This window comes from Ctenopharyngodon idella, chromosome 22, assembly GCF_019924925.1.
Source record: "Ctenopharyngodon idella isolate HZGC_01 chromosome 22, HZGC01, whole genome shotgun sequence".
Classification (NCBI taxonomy): domain Eukaryota; kingdom Metazoa; phylum Chordata; class Actinopteri; order Cypriniformes; family Xenocyprididae; genus Ctenopharyngodon; species Ctenopharyngodon idella.
Genome location: NC_067241.1, coordinates 16,948,038 through 16,966,539, shown reverse-complemented (window position 1 = coordinate 16,966,539; position 18,502 = coordinate 16,948,038). Strand labels below are relative to the sequence as shown.

The following is an 18,502-nucleotide window of genomic DNA, read 5'->3' as shown; positions in this document are numbered from 1 at the left end:
ATGAAAAAAATTATAATTTTATTCGGCAAGGACGCATACAATTCACATAGAAAACAGTTTTTTTTTACAGAAATGAAAGCAGAAGTACTGCACAAACAGAAAGCAGCTGTTACAGAATGAAGTGTTTCACTGACTGATGAAAATCAGTTTGTGGCATAAATGCCAAAACTCACTCATATTGTTCAGTCGTACCTGTTGCGAAGTGAAGTCCAGCGCAGAGCAGAAAAACACACAAGCACATCACATCTGAAGTCCGTAGCACAGCCATTACTCTCTTCATTACTTCTTCCTCTGCGTTCACTCACTCTGATGGACGGATATGAGAAAAAGAGAAGTGTTCCACTTTTCTTTCCACTACAGCCACCACTTCCTGAGAAGTTCTGTCATCATTTGCTCATCCTCAAGTTGTTCCAAACATGAGTTTCTTTGGTCTGTTGAACACTAAAGACAATATTTTGAAAAATGTTGGCAACCAAACATTTTACTGGTCGGCATTGACTTCCATAGTATTGTTTTTCATAATGAGGACCAGCAACTGTTTGATTACCAACATTTTTCAAAATATCTTCTTTTGTTTTCAACAGAACAAAGAAACTCCTACATCTTTAGAACAACTTGAGGGTGAGAAAATGGCAAAATTTTAATTTTTGGGTGAACTGTCCCTTTAAGATAACATTCCATTTTATCATTCTTCAAACGTTATTGGAACGTTACCTTTGAATGTTTTTCTGAACGTTCTGAAACATTTAAAAAACGTCTAACTAAAACATTTCAGAAAAAAACGTTCCATGGATGATGTATAAAAGGTTTTGAGAACATTATCAAAGACCAGGTAACTTTGAACGAACGTTCTATTAATGTTACTGGAAGAATGTTGAACAGTCCATTTTATCATTTTGCAAAAATTACAGGAATGTTACTTTTCTCTGAACATTCTGAACATGGACATTCTATAAACATTACTGGAAGAACGTTTGCTCATATTTTTGTGTGACTGTACTACACTACAGTCTTATTTGTATAAAATCAACATGAACACCGTTTACAACTGCGTAATATAATGTATTTCTGTTAAAGTTTCTGTGAAATTAAACATCATATTAAATGAGAAAAAAATTTAGTGTGGGACTTATAAGTTCTCAGCTGAAAAGGAAATTCAATTCAGAGATGGAAGAAGTATTTCAATGAACGATCATGAAAACGTGTTTTTGTTTACAATAACATGATGACGTTCTTAAGAACTTCCGCAATAATATAATCCAGCTGTAAAACTGGTGAAATGTCACTTGTCGGTGTGTCGGTATCTTCAGTGTCCTGATGTAGTTTTAACAGCATCAATAGTGTAATACTTAGTTTATAGTAAGAATATAGTCACTTAAATATCAGGCCTAGCATGAATTTAATTATTCAAACATAAGATGACATAAAAGAGACGCATCCCTCAGTATTTCTCCTCAGCAAAATTCAATTCGACCATTAGTTTTCACACTTTCGTGTGAAAAAAAAAAGCATCAACACACTGTAAATTAAAGATTTATTGTGCACTTTAATTAGATTGACTGAATAAAATGTGAGTTTTCACAAGTGTGCTGAAATCATTGATCTTGCGCTGCTCTGACTGGCGGCTTTTGTGATTTTATAAAGGAAAAGCGCGGTGCTCGCTTTCTGTGTAATTCATTCACAAGAAAAGTTATTGTTTTTTTTCATGAGATTTTCTGAGTACTTCATACTTCACTTTGACAAAATGTATTTTTAAACCAAGTGATTTTATAATGTTTAATATTTATTCAAAAGCAAAACTGAGTGAAAAACTATTACAGTAAATGGCTAATATGAGCCAATAAATGCTACTCTGCCACCATCTGATGGTTATAATTAATGTCTTTTTTATTTTTAAATAAGTGTTTTCTATCAAATGTTCGATTTTTAACATCTTGAAATGTTCAGTTTTACAAATGGGGACAATCTCAGAAGGATGAACAAATAATGTTTGTGGTCATCACATTAAAAAATAACATTTGAAGTGCTGGAAAAATGTTGCGTGTGCGTGTCTAATTACAGACACCGCGTTTCTTATTCAAACATTCCCATTAGCTTCATCTTTATTGTAATCAATAAAACTGATTTATTGGCAAATTAGGCAAGTGTAATAACTGCATTAAAATATAAATACAACATTAAAAAATCAACCATTGATGGTTTTGTGTCGATGTACAGCGAGTACAGAATGACAGCTAACAGTTCACCGGAAATGACTAAGCTGGCTTAATGAAAACCAGGAAGTAACCGTGCATATGGTCAGTTACACTAAGAAAGCACATGTGGTCTGTTTTGATTTCATGTTGATTTGAATTTTTTTTAATGATCCAAAGATTGTGCTTTTTGTGCACTTTAAAGTGGCATTCTCTCTTTCGATATGTTCTTGAAAGACTCTGAGGGCTCTGAATGCACCATAGCAGCAGTTCTGGAGGAAGAGGAGGAGCGAGTGTTTCGGTGGCGCCACGCCCTGCTGCAGGGCATGGAGTACCACAGTTCAGGGACGCTGCCGCTCCTGGGCAGCCCGCGATACTGTCCCGGCACTAACAGTGCCAGTGGCTATCTGTGCCAGACCGGCCACTGCTGCCAGGAGACGGGCTGCTGTACCTACTACTATGAGCTGTGGTGTGAGTCCATCTGTTTATTCAGCATACGTACACAATTACTGTAAATATTCTTCCCAGCTATCAAATATAGAACATTTTGTTAAGCATTCATTTATTTCTGAATGTTCTCTGAACGTCCAGTTTTTTTTTAATGTTTAAAAAAAAACAATCTTGACTATACAAACATTAAGGGAACATTCCTTTTTATCATGTTGGGAACGTTACTTTTGAATGTTCTCTGAATGTTCTAAAACAAGTAGTTACATTTAAAAAGTGTTAGATAAACTAAAACGTTTCAGAAAACAAAGTTCCATAAATGATGTATAAATAACTCAGAATGAACGTTACTAAAAGAATGTTTGTTGAACATTCTATATTATCATTCTTCAAACATCACGCGTGACCTTTCCAACATGATTACGTAATTCTTGGTTCATCGCAGAGCAGTGCAAGATGAGCATTGGTGGTTAAAAAGTATATAAATTTAAAAATATATAAAACTGACCGATGGTTTCTCTAGATGAGACTCTTATTCCTCGTCTGGGATCATGTAGAGCTCTTTGAAGCTGCACTGAAACTGACATTTGGACCTTCAACCCGTTGAACCCCAGTGAAGTCCACTATATGGAGAAAAATCCTAGAATGTTTTCCTCAAAAACCTTCATTTCTTTTCGACTGAAGAAAGAAAGACATGAACATCTTGGATGACATGGAGGTGAGTAAATTATCAGGAAATTTTAATTCTGAAGTGAACTAATCCTTTAAGGAATTGTCTTTTACAGAAGATTAACGATCAACAATTTAAACATGTTTTCTTTGAAAGATTTTATTCATAGAAAAGAAAGTTTTTTTTCCATTGTAGGAATTAGTACAAAAATGACCCAAAGGTTTAAAATTCACCTCTATGTTCACTTCATTGTTATAAAAGCAAACAATAACAATTATGATGTCCAAAAATTTAGTTTAATATTTTAACCAGTGAAACATGAGATCTTTTGGGTGTGGAGTCTTTCTGATTGTGGTCGACTGTGTAATGATGGGTCAACAGAATGGGGATCCATTTGCAGCTTTTATTAAGAATAGTATATACACAGGTAAGGGCAGAGGCAGAGACGTAAACGGGGACAGGCAATGGTCGAGGCAGGCGGCAGACAAACGGTATCAGGAAGCAGGCAGAGATCAGGGCAGGCAGCAAACAAACACAGTCCAGTAACCAGGCAAGGATCAAGGCAGGCAGCAGAGAATCACAGGAGATAAACAGTCCAATCGGCAACAGTATAAACAATCCACAGAAAACGCTTAGAAATGATCACCGGGGCAAATCAAGACTTCGCAGTGTGTGTGTGTGTGCGTGCTGCTTAAATAGTGTGAGTGTGATGTGATGCAGGTGTGTGCGCAATCAGTCCCAGGAATGAGGGCCTATGGGAAATGTAGTCTGAATGATAGTCTCAGTATTCCGGTGAAGGCTCCCTCCGGTGGTGCGGGGGAGGAAGTGCGGGAGCCTCACTTGTGACAGACTGTGTGAGATCTGTCATGTGGTTTTCTATCAGACTGAAGGTTTGTGTTTGTGTTAACCGCTAACCCGCCCAGTCAACTCAGTTAACTAACTAAAACTAAAACCATAAAAAAATCATTTTAGTTTTTTTAAAATAAAATAAACATTAACCGAAATAAAATATAATATAAACAAGTTGCCAAAGCAACATTCCTTATTTTCATTGTTTAACTTGATGTACAAAATTAACTGGTTATACTTTACAATTTGCTAATATTAGTTAATTATATTAGTTAACATGACTTAACAATGAACAATACTTCTACAGCATTTTTAATCTTAGATAATGTTAACATGCCATGCTCCAGGCATGTGATCTAAAGCTCAAATCTAATTGGACGGCCCATTTATCGCTGGGCAACGTGAAAAAAATCAACACACTGGTTGAACAAAAAAAATCGTTTATCGTAGGGCTGCTCGATTATGGCAAAAATCGTAATCGTGATTCATTTTGGTCGTTATTGAAATCATGATTGTCTTATTTTACGATATGAGTAATTTTAAATATAAGTGAAACTTCACAATTATCGATACTTCAGCAAAAACTAATTCTAGGTCATTAAAACAGTTAAAGAAGAACAAAGAAACTAACTACAAACAAAACCAACAAATAAACAGAACGAAAATGCAAATTAAATAGTGTTTTAAGTTTTTCAGGAAGATGTTCTTACAGTGGTATTCAGATAAGTAATAGCCTACAACAAAAATATTAATAATCAAATGTAAAATGACACCGCATAGTCTTACTGTCAGACTTGGGAGGGTTACTTTAAAAATGTATTCCGTTACAGTTACAAATTACTTCATAAAAAAGTATTCAGTAACATCATCCAAGTACCACAATATGAAAGTAATGTAATCTGATTACTTTTGGATCACTTCAAGGTCATATATATAAAGAAAGAAAGAAATAAAGAGAAATTTGTGGGGGATCAACTTTACTATAAATAAATTGCATTTTTAAATTTAATTTTAACTATTTCTTCTCAATTTCTGCAAGTTTTTTTAAATGTTACACGTTCCATACTTTTGAATGGGTCTCAACAATAAAAATATTTTATAAATCTGATAAATTATCTATTGCAATACTATTATTGTTGTTGTGGTTTAGAGCTTAAAAATACAAAAGTCACATCAGATCATAACCAAACTGAACAAGCTCGGATCAAACATTTCTGTTTATGTTTGTTCTGCTTTAATTTTAATGTTTAGCATTATGGTTACTTTTAAAACCTATTAAAACTAAGCAATCATGTCTCATTTCCACAACTTGGGAATACACAGCCCTAAATACATATATGTAAAGGGCTATTCGGACATCTAGTGGCTACAGTATGGTATTACAGATTATTTTTTAGTCCTTTGATAAAGAAAGTGTTTTCATAGCTGGAAGGCAGAGTTTGCACTGTACAACCATGTTGTTTGCATTTTCTTCTTTGAAAATAAAATAGCAGCGAAATTTCCACGAATCGTTTCAACTAGCAGCAGGTATTCAACCTGCGTCTGAGGAGATTGTAGACGGGTGTTATTTGCGCATGCACCAGCTGGTTGCTCACGTGAGTCATCACTGGCAACAGAACGTCTCGGTTACAAAGGTAAACCTCGTTCCCTGAAGGAGGGAACGGAGACGTACGTCGGACAGACCGATGAATAGGAATCTCGCTAGAGAGAGTGTAACTAAACGAACCAATGCACACTGGCATGCAATCATATGCAGCAGCTGCTCTCCTTGCAGCGCGGGTATTTAATAAGCAGCAGGTGCGTTGCATCTTCAGGTTTTCGCTGAGGAGCCGAACAGGTTAGGCGGCAGCATCAGCGGGGTCCAGCGACTGTGGCGACTATGGCGACGGGACGTACATCTCCGTTCCCTCCTTCAGGAAATTAGGGTTAACTTTGTAACTGAGACGTTCCCATTCAGTCGGTCACGTTCGACGTACATCGGACAGACCGACGAATAGGAATCCCTGTTGTGAGCCACCTGAACCTCCTTGCCTAAGGACGGTGGGACAGGGCTAACACAGAGAGTGTCGATCACTGCTGTTCCCTAAAAACCCATTCAGTGAGACTATTGAATAACACTGGGAAATTGTACCCTTTCGCTGGGAAAGGAACGCAGCGGAAGCCACATCCTTCCCCGAAGGAGTTATGTGGAGAAGTACATATGGACTAACCCTGTAGGGCTGTACTACATATAGAAGTACTAGGGTGACTCCAACCTGATGAGAGATGGGTTGCCCCAGATGGAAAGACACAGGCTTCGTTTAGGAGCAACCGTGGAACTACACATATGGGATCCCTGTAGGGTCACACATATGGTACCCAGCCTAAATCCGGTTCTCAAGGATACAACGGAGTATAGGCCTGGCGCCAGATGCTCCGCCACGTCCGGCTGTCGAGGGGAGATCAGAGGACTCAACAGGGTCTGCCTTGTAGGGACTCTCTGGAGTAATAAGCGCATGTAAGCGCAGCAAGCCAAGACTAAGCCGAGGCCTCTTCGTGCCTCTGAGCTGAGGTGAGAACACGGGAGGAGACCGGCTCGACATGAAGGCTATAGAATCTGGCGAACGTGTTAGGTGTTCCCCAGCCCCCAGCTCTACAAATGTCTGTCAGCGAGGCGCCACGAGCCAGCGCCCAGGAGGATGCAACACCTCTCGTAGAGTGAGCATGCAACCTGAGCGGGCAGGGCACGCCTTGTGCTTGGTAAGCCAAGGCGATGGCATCCACTATCTAGTGGGCCATCCTCTGCTTGGAGACAGCCTTTCCCTTCTGCTGGCCTCCGTAACAGACAAAGAGCTGGTCTGAGGTCCTGAGCTTTTGAGTTTGAGTCCAGGGACCAGACATGGGGGTGCCAAAGGGCGCATCCTTCCTCAGAGGGATGCGCCAGGGAGGGGCTGTCGTGAGGAGTGAGAGTTCTGGGAACCAAGTCCGGTTGGGCCAATAGGGCACAACTAGCAGGACCTGCTCCTCGTCCTCCCTGACTTTGCACAAGGTCTGTGCAAGTAGGCTCACTGGGGAAAACGCATATTTGCGAAGGCCCCGGGCCAGCTGTGTGCTGACCCCAGGATGGGTGGACGCAGCAGCTGACCGTCGCGGCAGGATGTCGCTGATGGCCTCAGACTGCTTCTGTACAGCCGAGAACTGCTGGGCGAAGTTCTCGACCACGTCGCCGAAGAGGCCGGTCTGGGACATGGGGGAATTAAGAAACCTGACCTTGTCGGTATCCCTCATGTCAGCCAGACACAGCCAGAGATGGCGTTCCTGGACCACCATAGTGGACATCGCACGACCCACTGACCACGCCATAACCTTAGTCGCACGAAGTGCGAGGTCCATCGCAGAACTTGTGGATCATGACCACCCTCGTGCAGGTCCTTCAGTGCCTTGGCCTGATGGACCTGCAACAACGCCATAGCATGTAGGGCGGAAGCAGCTTCCCCGCAGGCCTGGTAAGCCCTGCCGGTAAGATCCGACGAGTGCTTACAGGCCTGGGAAGGGAGAGACGGCTCCCTCCGCCAGGTGGAATTAGGGCACAGTTGCATAGCAACGGCCCACTCCACAGGGGGGATGCGCGTATAACCCTTAGCCGAACCGCCATCAAGGGTGGTGAGGGAGGAGGACCCACCGGAACGGTTTCGGGCAGTAAAAGGTGCTGTCCACGTACCGGTGAGCTCTTCATGCACCTCCGGGAAGAAAGGAACCGGGGTGGGTGGCTGAGAACTAGCACATGCCACCCCAAGATACCAATCGTCCAACCGCGAGGGCTCGGGACACGGTGGAGGACTCCACATGAGCCCGACCCTGTTGGCGGCCCGGGAAAGCATAGCCATCATCTCTGGATCCGAATTGGGCACCGTTACCGTTCCCAAAGGAGGCAACTGCGCCGACTCGTCATCTCCAGAAAAATCTGGCTCACCCTCCGATGCAGCTATCGACATCTGGACATCGGGGGGAGCTCCGAAGAATATGGATGGTGCACACCTCTGGGATGGCCCACCACGCTCCCCCGGCAGCTCTACTGGCTGCGGAGTGCAGGAGGAGTGAGCGTTCCCAGGGGGTTGGTTCCCCGAGGGAAGCGCACTCACTGTGATCCTCAGATCACCGGTACCACTGCCCGAAGCCACCCTCTGAGGAGGACTGGAACGAGGCAGCGGCACCGGGACTCCGCCCCTTTGCAGCAACTGGAGTCTTGATTGCAACTCCGACACGTGATGCAGCGATCGTCATCCCTCGGTGCCAGGTAACGACCGCATCCAGAAACACACAAGTAGAATGTCATCTTTAAAAAGACACAAGCTCTACTTGTGTAAGCTCTTTCAGGGACTTACTCTTTTAAAAGTGCTGAAGCATGCAGGGGAACAGCCGCGGCAACACAGACAGGGATTGTGTGCAGCCTGTCGTGTGCCGTTTTACCGTCGAACGTGACCGACTGAATGGGAACCAGGAAATACCGTATAATCAAGCAGCACTTAATATGTGTTATTATGGCAAAATAATGATTTATTTAGTTTTAAATGAAACGATTGTAATCCTGATAGTATCCCCCCTTTTTTCAAAATGTAACTGTAATCTGATTACAACGTTTCTTGACGTAACTGTAACGAATTACAGTTACTGGATTTTTGTATCCTGATTACGTAACGCCATTACATGTATTCCGTTACCTCCCAGCCCTGCTAACTGTACACATTAAATAAAGATTAATCCTTATTAAAGCTTCTTAAGTTATTCAGTCAAGATCAGTGAGTTATTTTCCTTTGTTTTTTGTTGTTTGATTATCAGGTTTATTAGGCTGCTATCACTTTAAGAGCGAATGCATGGATCCAATATACTGTTACACACTCGTTTTCCTTCTGATCTGAGTATGTTTACTTAGGACATAACACACTGTTCATGTGAATACTCTAAAAAAGGCATTTTGACCTTTCTTTAAAGCTGACGCATGTGTGTGTGTATGTGTTTTACCAGCGTGTGGTGGAGCATTGTGTGTTTCTCGGCGAGCGGGACCGGCCTGTCTGGACGCGGATCACCAGAGAAGCCTGGATCTCATCAGGACTCTTTGGCCTTTCCAGACCGAGACAGGTAATCCGTCAGCCGTGTGATCAGCAGAAACATTTCCTGTCAACTTTCTGCCTTCGCCAACAACAACAGCCGAAACACTGAAAAACAAGCAAAAGTAAAGATATTTAGAGATTGGAAGTTGACCTAAAGTTAGCGTGTCAGAGAACCATTGGTGTGAAATGTCGCTCTTGTCAGCATTAAACCTTAATAGTGTGTCTCTTCTTCTTCCTGTAGGAGTTTGGTTTGGCCAGATTCAGGAGTAATCAGGCGAAAGCTATGAAGGGTTTGGAGCACGCGCTGTCAAATCTACAGAGTAAGAAATATATTTATATAAATTTTATATGAACTCTCAAGGCCATCTTGACTGATAAGATATAAAGACATGAAATGTTGCGTTTTATGTGTGTAAATGAAAGATTAAATCAAGTAATATCAGTGTTAGTTCCTCTTTCCATTGGTGTTTATCAGTGTTAAATCTGACAGAAAGTATTATCATGTTTTCTGTGCGTCCTTCGATTCAGACGCATCGACCGCATCTCATGGAGATTCTGCAGAGAAACACAAGAACCTGAATTCAGCCTCCAAAGCCCAGAAACCCCAGCAATACATTTGATCAATATAAACAGAGTGGACTTCATGAAACCTGTCGGGTAACAGATCCTGGTCACAAGAAAATCAAGCCTATTTTCAGGACAGTTAAGATGTTTTGCATCATGAGATTGTTTTTATGATAATTCTCAAGACTGTATGGAAGCTCATTTACACCAAATAAGAAAAAACACTTTAAAAGTCATAATTATGACATGCTTAATCGAAATTATGACATACAAAGAAAAATTATGACATAAAATTTTGAAATTATGACAGTCATATCTATGAGATTAAAAATAGTCTAAATTATGATAAAAAATCAAAATTTTGATGTCAATTTCGACTTTTTGTCATAATTATGACTTTTATGTTGTTTACTGTTTGTCAGTTTCAACTTATGACAATCAACGTTTTGTCATAATTATGAATTTTGTATCAATTTCAACTTACTGTACTGTCAATTTTGACTTTTCTGTCATCATTTCAGCTGTTCGTCAATTTCGACTTTTTATGACAATCGACTTTTTGTCATAATTATGACTTTCATGTCAATTTTGACTATAAATTTTGACTTAGTATGTCAATTTCGATTTTTTGTCATATTGAGTACTTAATGTCATAATTTCGACTTGTCGTAATTATGACTTTTATCTTATAATTTCATCTTTTTAAGTCATAATTGTGACTTTTCATCTCCTAAATATAACTTAGTATGTCAATTTTGGCTTTTTATGTCAGAATTATGACTTTGATATTATAATGTTGACCGTTTATGTCAATTTCAACTTTTTATGACATAATTGACTTTTTATGTCATAATTATGATTTTTATGTAAATTTCAACTTTTTATGTCATAATTATGACTTTGAGAGAAAGAGAGAGAGAGAGCGCTTCTGGTCTGTGTCATTCAGCGCGATTCCGCCTATCCCGCCTTCACTAATCGATAACGAATTGTGATTGAAAGCATGCAGTTCGCAATGTGTTTGTTGTCATCATTAATTTTGAAGTATTTCCACACCTCTGACGCTGACATTGTTTCTGCTGCTGCCGCCGGTGTCTCTGTGCACGGAAAATAGGGATGGGCAGATCGATATGAAGTATCGATATATTGATACTGACGTTGAGCATTGAAAGTATCGATACTCAAATTAAAATATTGATCCTAAGGTATGTTTTTTTTTACCAGTTATTTTGTTCATTTAACAATAAATGTAATGCATACAATATGCATTGAATTGTACAAATAACCTATGTTAGCAAATAATTTATAGTAGAAGTGTTTTCCTGCTCATCTGAACACGCAAATGCTGCAAGTCAGAACCAATCAATCACAGAGAGCGTTCGCTCACTGCTGTAATAAACTGCAATTAAGGCATATTGAATGTTAAAATGCCTTTCAAATATAATGTTAAGTGGGTATCATAACCCATTTTACTCTTAGTAATTCAATAATTGAATAAATGTTAAAATCTATAAGTTCATATTAGAGGTATCGGTATCGATATCGGCGATATTGGCCTTGAAAGTATCGGTATCGTATCAAAAAACAAAATAAGTGGTATCGCCCATCCCTAACGGAAAATTCGGTCAGTTGAGGTATCAGTCTTCGGTATCGGGGGTATTTTTACGAGTACAAGTACATGAGCTTGGTATCGGTGCATCCCTAAAAAACACCATGCATTACAATTTATAAAGCACCGAACAATAACATTTTGAGAATTTGTTTAACTTATTAAACTATGTTTTGTTGTAATATTTGTTTTGCTCCATTTAGATATGTTTGTAATCGCATTCCTGAACCAGTGATTTAGTGTGAAATGTTTCAGAATGAGGAATATTGTTGTGAAAATGAATATTTCACTGTTCTGTAATTGTATCAATTTTGCTTTTGTTTGAAAAGATGAGATATGGATGAAACTCTTGAGAATAATTACATTTAGTTTTAGAGAATAATTACATTTACAAGCTGTGACAGTTTTAAACATACTTTATTTTAGTAGCATCGACATCAACTTAATGAAAATAAGAAATATTGCCTTAAAACTCGCTGAAATAAAACAAGTTTAAGTTTTTTTTACTGTATTTTATTTAAAATTTGTTTTATTTCAAGTGACAAAAATAATAATTCTTTTTTTCTGTTCTTCTGTTTATTTTTTCATAATTCTAAGGAATAGAAAATGCGTGTAAAAAGAAAAACATATTATATAAACAATTTATAAAAAATAGGACAAAAGAGGCAGAAAATAAATATAAGAAATACAAAAACAAACTAGTTAGTATAATCCGAAATAGTAAAAAGGAATATTATCATAAGTTACTAGATCAATTAAGACAAAATATGTTAAAGACATGAAAAGTGTTAAACAAATTAATTAAAAAAACAAATGCCAAACAAGATTGTCCAAGTTATTTCAAAAGGGATGACATTTTTTTTCAGAAATTCAAAAGACATAGCAAATGAATGTAATGAATACTTTACTAATGTGGGTAATAATTTAGCAAATGTTGCTAAAGAAAATTGCTAAAAATTTAGCAATTTTCTAAGATATTAGAAAAACTTTTTGTTAAAAGAATGGATAATTTTATAGAAAAATATAACTTACTGCAGGAGGAACAATATAGTTTTAGGGCAGGCAGATCTACCTCAGTGACAGTAACGCAATTAGTTGATGATATTGCTTCTTCAATAGACAATAAAAAATATGCAGTGGGTGTTTTTGTCAATTTAAAAAAAGCCTTCGACACTATTAATCATAAAATATTACTGAATAAGTTGGAAAAGTATGGCTTTAGAGGGACCGCTTATTCTTGGATAGAGAGTTATCTTGACAATCGGTACCAGTATGTACACTTTAATAATGAAATCTCTGAAATGTGTAGGGTGACATGTGGGGTGCCCCAGGGGTCGTTGATGGGTCCTAAATTGTTTATTTTATATATAAGTGACCTTTGTAAAGTGTCTGATTTGCTAAAGTGTGTCTTATTTGCGGACGACACAACTTTATACTGTTCTGGTGAGAATTTGCACCAGCTTCTCACAAATGTATCGAGAGAACTATTTCAAATTAAACTGTGGTTTGATGCAAACAAACTATCTTTAAATATTACCAAAACCAAATATATTATATTTGGTAATCCACATATACATAATATTACAAACTTAAAGATTGATGATGTGGTTTTGGAAAGAGTAATGGAAATAAAATTCCTAGGAGTAATAATAGATCACAAATTATCCTGGAAACCACACATAACACAAAATGTCAAAAATGTCAAGAACTGTTGCTATATTACATAAAATCAAGTATTTCCTAAGCAAATTTACATTGTATATTTTGTATTGTTCTCTCTTAGTACCATATATGACCTATTGCATTGAAATTTGGGGGCATAGCTATAAGTCAAAAACAAAATCTATATTTACTTTGCAAAAAAAAAAGCAATTAGGATTGTTAATTATTCCTCATTTAATGAATCAACTAAACTAATATTTCTTAAACTTAAAGCACTAAAATTTTACGACTTAGTCTTAACACAGACTAACTAACTTAAAAAACAAATTATGCCAGCAGATATATTGTGTTTGTTTGAAATTAAGGAAGGTAAATATGATTTAAGAGGAAAGGTTATGTTTAAAAAACCAATGGTCAGAACTAATGTAAAAAAGAATTGTATTTCTGTTCAAAAGGTCGATTTGTGGAACTTAAGAGAAGTAACACTATTTTTCAGTTTAAAAAAATTTTCAAATCCAAAATATATATGAATTATAAGATGGAAGCTTAAGTTGTGTATTGTAATGTGTAAAAACATTTTTTTGCAAATTGTAATGATGGAATTGTACATCTAATATCAGTTGGTATGTGACGCTGTAATAAGGGTAGGTGTAATAAGCCATGGCTTCAGCCTACACCTTTTCGGTTGATTCTGTTTATATTTTTATGTAAGTAAATCATACATTCATATGTTATGCAACCGAAATAAACATTTTTCATTCATTCATACATTTCACAAATTATTTGAGCAACTATACGGTTTTGAACCAAACTATTTTTCACAAACATATGTAGCCTCATGCAGTCACTGCAAATGAAGAAAAGAAATTAAGAAATACGTTAAATTGAATGAAACAGAATTGAGCAATTATCTTACAAAATGCAAAAATAGAAATGTAACAGTTTATTCAAACAGTGTCAATTTTTGCAAATGCAAATTATGACACGAACCAAATTAAGCTAGTAGGATAAACACAGTAAAAAGCAAATTATGTTAATGTAAAAGCAATCAAACTCTTCGAAATGGTTATAAAACAATAACCCAACTGAAAATGTTTGTTTTTGGTAAGTGTGTGACGTTTTATCTTTTTGCACACTTGCGTACACGGTGGCCTCCTCAGTGTTCATCTGTAGGGATCTTGGTTTGTAAAAGTGCGGTACACTACAGATGTGTATGTGACATCATCCTGGAAATAAACACACACAATTATACTATACTATACTTATACATGTCTAAAATCTGTGGAAGCTTGTTTCCGCCATGGAATAAAAAATAAAAAAGGTAATTTTAACTTTATCTCACAATTCTGACTCTTTTTCTTGCAATTGCAAGATTATATTTCTTAAAATTGCAAGAAATAAATTCTGAATTGTGAGATAAAAGGTCAGAATTGCAAATGCTAAAGTCAGAATTGCGAGATTTAAACTCAAAATTGCAAAAAATAAAGTCAGAATCGGAAGATAAAAAGTCAGAATTGCAAGAAAAAAGTTTGCATGGCAAGATATAAACACAAAATTGCAAATATAATGTAACAACTGAGATAAATCAGACACATTTAACAAATATTCTTAAAACCCCTCACCGAATGCAAATCAAGGTGTCTGCACAACCCCCCAAGGTAAAAGAACTAGGCCTCTTGTTGCTATGGTTTTATGACCCGAAACTATGCAGACATCTGCATCAAAAAGTCATTGTGAGTCAGGCTACAGGGAAGACACAAAGCCTGTAAAAACAGACTCTTCTACATTAATTTATATACAAACTGTTCTATAAATGAACATGCATCCCAGGACATTGTATGTATGATTATAACTTGTAAATTGACTCTTGCATTGTATTTTGCTTTACGCAAATCTTATGAGTGAACTTTCAGTTAAGGTAACTCTATGTACATCATGTCTCCTATCAAATTAATGCTCATTTAATGACTCGCACTTTGGTGGACATCACCATCTCATAGAAGGCATTGTGTGTTTGTTATATTTATCAGAGTATAAAAGGACACAAACTTCATAACCACACCCCTCATGCAAATGAGGTTGCTCTCAAACAAAGAAAATCTCCCGCTAGAGAATTGGACATTTCTCATTGGTCAAGCCAAGACTTAGGGGTGTGAACTTTCTGTAGAAGGTACAGAACACTTTTCCCTCTTCTGGTTCTTCTCTTTGTCCCAGCTGATATTACTGATTGCTGTCACATGAGATCCGGTTTGAGGCCGGGTGGGTAGGCCTCAAACCATGCACAACTTCCTCGACCACTGAGAGTCAAATTAACAGCGCAAGTTGTTTCATATTTCTTCATCTAACAACTTCGGACCGAACCATCAAGAATTTCTCCTCAGCCTGCAGATCCGGATGCTCCTCAACAGCTAAAGGCATTTTGCGAGTATCGTACAATTAAACACTATTTGTGAACCACTTTGTTAGCAAAGGTGCTTTATTACTGAAAAAATTGATGGTCCTTCCAGCTTGTTTAATTGACTCTTCTCATCGCTTCATTCCCCTGTTATGATACGGTTCAAATTCATTTCCACTCTTATTTCCTATGTATGCTTGATTTGTATGTGTTTGTTAGTTTAGTTATGTGTTTGTGATTTAGTTAATAAAACTTGTGCACAATACATATTTGGTTCTGACTCACTGTCTGCGAATAACTGTCACTTAAATGATCTCGATTTTGTTACAGGCTCTAAGCACTGTAAATGCTAAGAAGCAATTATTTTTCTGTTGCCATGAAAAATACCCTTCTCTTAGAATTAATTAATAATCAATACTGAGTGTTCACAGAATGAACTGACTGACTGTAATTTTAATGTAGCTATATCAAGTTAATCTAATTAACTGATTCAAATATTCATAATTACTCATAATGAATAATCATACTGAGTTATGTATAATTATTAATATATTTCCCCTTTGAGCTAATTTCGCTACAATAAAGTGAGTAAAGTGGAGTAAAAAGTACAATATTATGCTTTCCAAGGCAGTGAACTAAAAGTAAAAGTTTCCTCAAATAAAAATACAGATACTTGAAAAAATGACTACAGTAGCAAAATAAAACTATTGTTTACGTACCTGTTTTTCACAGTTAATCAGCATCACAGTGGAATACGTCATATCATCCTACAAACACAAGTTTAGACACAAATATCATTTTATTTGGATTTCATTTATGAATAGTTTATGCCATGATCTGATTATGAATAGTTCAGTCACCTGATGATCTGGTCTCTGGGTCACTCGGCTTCCTCTCCTTCCCTTTTTTGCTGTAAGATTATAATGATTTCAGTTATTTCTAGTTGATTTTTTTCTGTGATCACTGTACTCTAGAGCAGTGCTCAGTTGCATAAACCACCTAAAGTGTAATTTTCTCTTAGGATCACATTTAGGTTTCCCTTAAACTTAAGAGTGTTGCAGAAAATAACACTTAAGTGTTAATTAAAGGGATAGTTCACTCTAAAATGAAAATTAAGTCATCATTTATTCACCATGGTGTTATTCTAATGCCATATGCCATTCTTTCTTTTATGGACCACAAAGGAGAATTTGTAAAAATTATTCCGCTCGTTCATATAATGGCAGTTAATAGCGACCAGCATCAAGCTTTTTAAAAAAGATGCAAAAGAATCACCGAATGATCCCATGTGACATGTTGTATATTCCAAGTGTTCTGGGGATGTCCGACGGGGTTTGGTGAAAAACAAACAGAAAGGCACTCAGGCACTCTTTTTTAAACTGCGTCTGACAGAAGAGTCGACAGCTTTCACCAGGGGCGCGGGAAGTGTTTTCACAGGATTTTAACGAAAGTGTGACGTCATTTTGTGATCGTTGCAGTTTGCATAGAAAGAATTCTACTCTTCAGCGCAAGTCCACTTTCAATGTTGTGTAAGGTTTTTTGTGCTCATTTTTATTCCCTGTCGCTGTGCAGGATCCTTTATTGTAAATGACAGAAACAGCTCATTAACTCTTTTATATAAAGGCTTAATCTATGCATTACGATTGCAAGCAATGTCAAAAATGTGATAAAAGTTAAATGCCCGTGTGTATGCTGTTCAAACTAGTGTTCTCATCGACACGTTTGTTGTACTTTGTGGAGTTTTGACGTGTTTTAGGGGCTGTTTACTTGTCAAAAACGCGTGGAAAGTGCGGCCGCGCCGCTTTCTCCTTTCCACAAGCGCTTGCGTGGCGTCTGTCGTTGTTTTGCAACCATGAACTGCACTCTCCACGATGATGAGGAAGTATCAGCAAAGGATTAATTGATTTCTAGCAAAGTCTCTTTAAGACAAGTCATTTCACTCAGCGGCCATCTTTGAAACGCCTCTCGGGCATCCTGGGCATCATGCAGCTCCTATCTCTTTGAATGGGGAAACATCAAATTCTCCAAAACTGTTTGCCAACCTTACGATTAAATTTCATATTTGAAATCACCAATGAAATCTAACAACAACCGGCTCATAAATTTAGTTTCTAAACGCTCGAATCATGACAAAAAAATGCATTTTTCAGGCTGGATCAAGCTAATGCGCATGCGCAGACCTAACTGCGCGTCTCTATAGGAAGCGCGCCTCTGACTGTTTCTATAGGAACCGGAGCTTCTAACGGCCGCTGCAGTGACGCGATGACTTTACAAGTCGGCGATTGGCTCTTATTTTGAAGGCGGGACTTACACTTTCTCCCATTCAAAACAATACGAGTGACATGTCTTGTGTTATTCTATAGTCTTTGTTTCTAGCCCTTGCATTAGCTTTACTACTAGATAAATTGATGGAGATGAGAAATAAAAACCCGCCCTGTACAGCTATGATCGGCTGAACTTTCCATGTTGTTACGGAAAAAACACAGCACCCCCAACCTAAAACGTTTTCCCGCGCCCCTGGCTTTCAAAATAAAAGTCTCGCATCAGGAAAACATTTAGAATTACGGTATTTGTTGTTGTTGTTTTCTTTGACTGCACACTTTTGTGCACCGGTTAAGAAACGCTGATCTAAATTATCAAAAATCCCTGTACTAGAGCACAGTTCATGATTCCCACAGTGTTGTGCTGGTTTTGTGTGTTCATACCCTGTGCATATCTCCAGCAGATGAATCCAGTCAGGACCAGCAGCATCAGACAGATCAGAAACATCAGGGACTATTTGAGAGGACTGATCTCAGAGGATTTGAGAGGATCTGCAGAACACACACAAAAGAAGTTCCCATAATGCTCAAATAAGAGTTAAATCTCTGAAAACATCACTTATAAAACTGCGGTAATACTCTATCACAACTACTGTAATACACAACTATCATAATGATTCATCATGAATGTTCCCATTTACAGTAACAGCAACTCAAATGCTTTTTTTGTAAAAAATATCTTATATTTAATGTTATTTTAATATTA

The 18,502-nt window shown here is 37.7% G+C and overlaps 3 protein-coding genes across 13 annotated transcripts in view; 2 read left to right on the top strand and 1 right to left on the bottom strand.

The window, feature by feature from the left end:
* Positions 1-11,861, top strand: part of prelid1b (PRELI domain containing 1b) — a 38,931-nt gene extending 27,070 nt beyond the window's left edge. The window contains exons 5-6 of one of the 2 annotated variants that reach the window (XM_051881058.1): positions 9,490-9,568; positions 9,777-11,859. In XM_051881058.1, the coding sequence (XP_051737018.1) occupies positions 9,490-9,568; positions 9,777-9,868 (171 nt within the window). In that variant the 3' untranslated portion in view covers positions 9,869-11,859. Of the gene's footprint in view, positions 1-9,489; positions 9,569-9,776 lie in introns of both variants that reach the window. The other variant, XM_051881057.1, reaches the window with a different exon arrangement.
* LOC127505468 (transposable element Tcb1 transposase) overlaps positions 1-18,502 on the bottom strand; it is a 35,470-nt gene that overhangs the window by 12,635 nt on the left and 4,333 nt on the right. The window contains exons 1-2 of one of the 10 annotated variants that reach the window (XM_051881047.1): positions 9,160-9,285; positions 193-306 (exon numbers count right to left, since the gene is read on the bottom strand). The exons of 7 other annotated variants lie outside the window; for them this stretch is intronic. In XM_051881047.1, coding sequence (XP_051737007.1) covers positions 193-280 — 88 coding nt within the window. In that variant the 5' untranslated portion in view covers positions 281-306; positions 9,160-9,285. Of the gene's footprint in view, positions 1-192; positions 307-9,159; positions 9,286-18,180; positions 18,289-18,502 lie in introns of those variants that run through there. 2 more of the 10 variants (XM_051881040.1, XR_007927706.1) reach the window with 2 other exon arrangements.
* Positions 1,014-18,502, top strand: part of si:ch73-290k24.6 (uncharacterized) — a 33,322-nt gene continuing 15,833 nt past the window's right edge. The window contains exon 1 of the mRNA XM_051881052.1: positions 1,014-2,663. Coding sequence (XP_051737012.1) covers positions 2,417-2,663 — 247 coding nt within the window. The 5' untranslated portion in view covers positions 1,014-2,416. The remainder of the gene's footprint in view (positions 2,664-18,502) is intronic.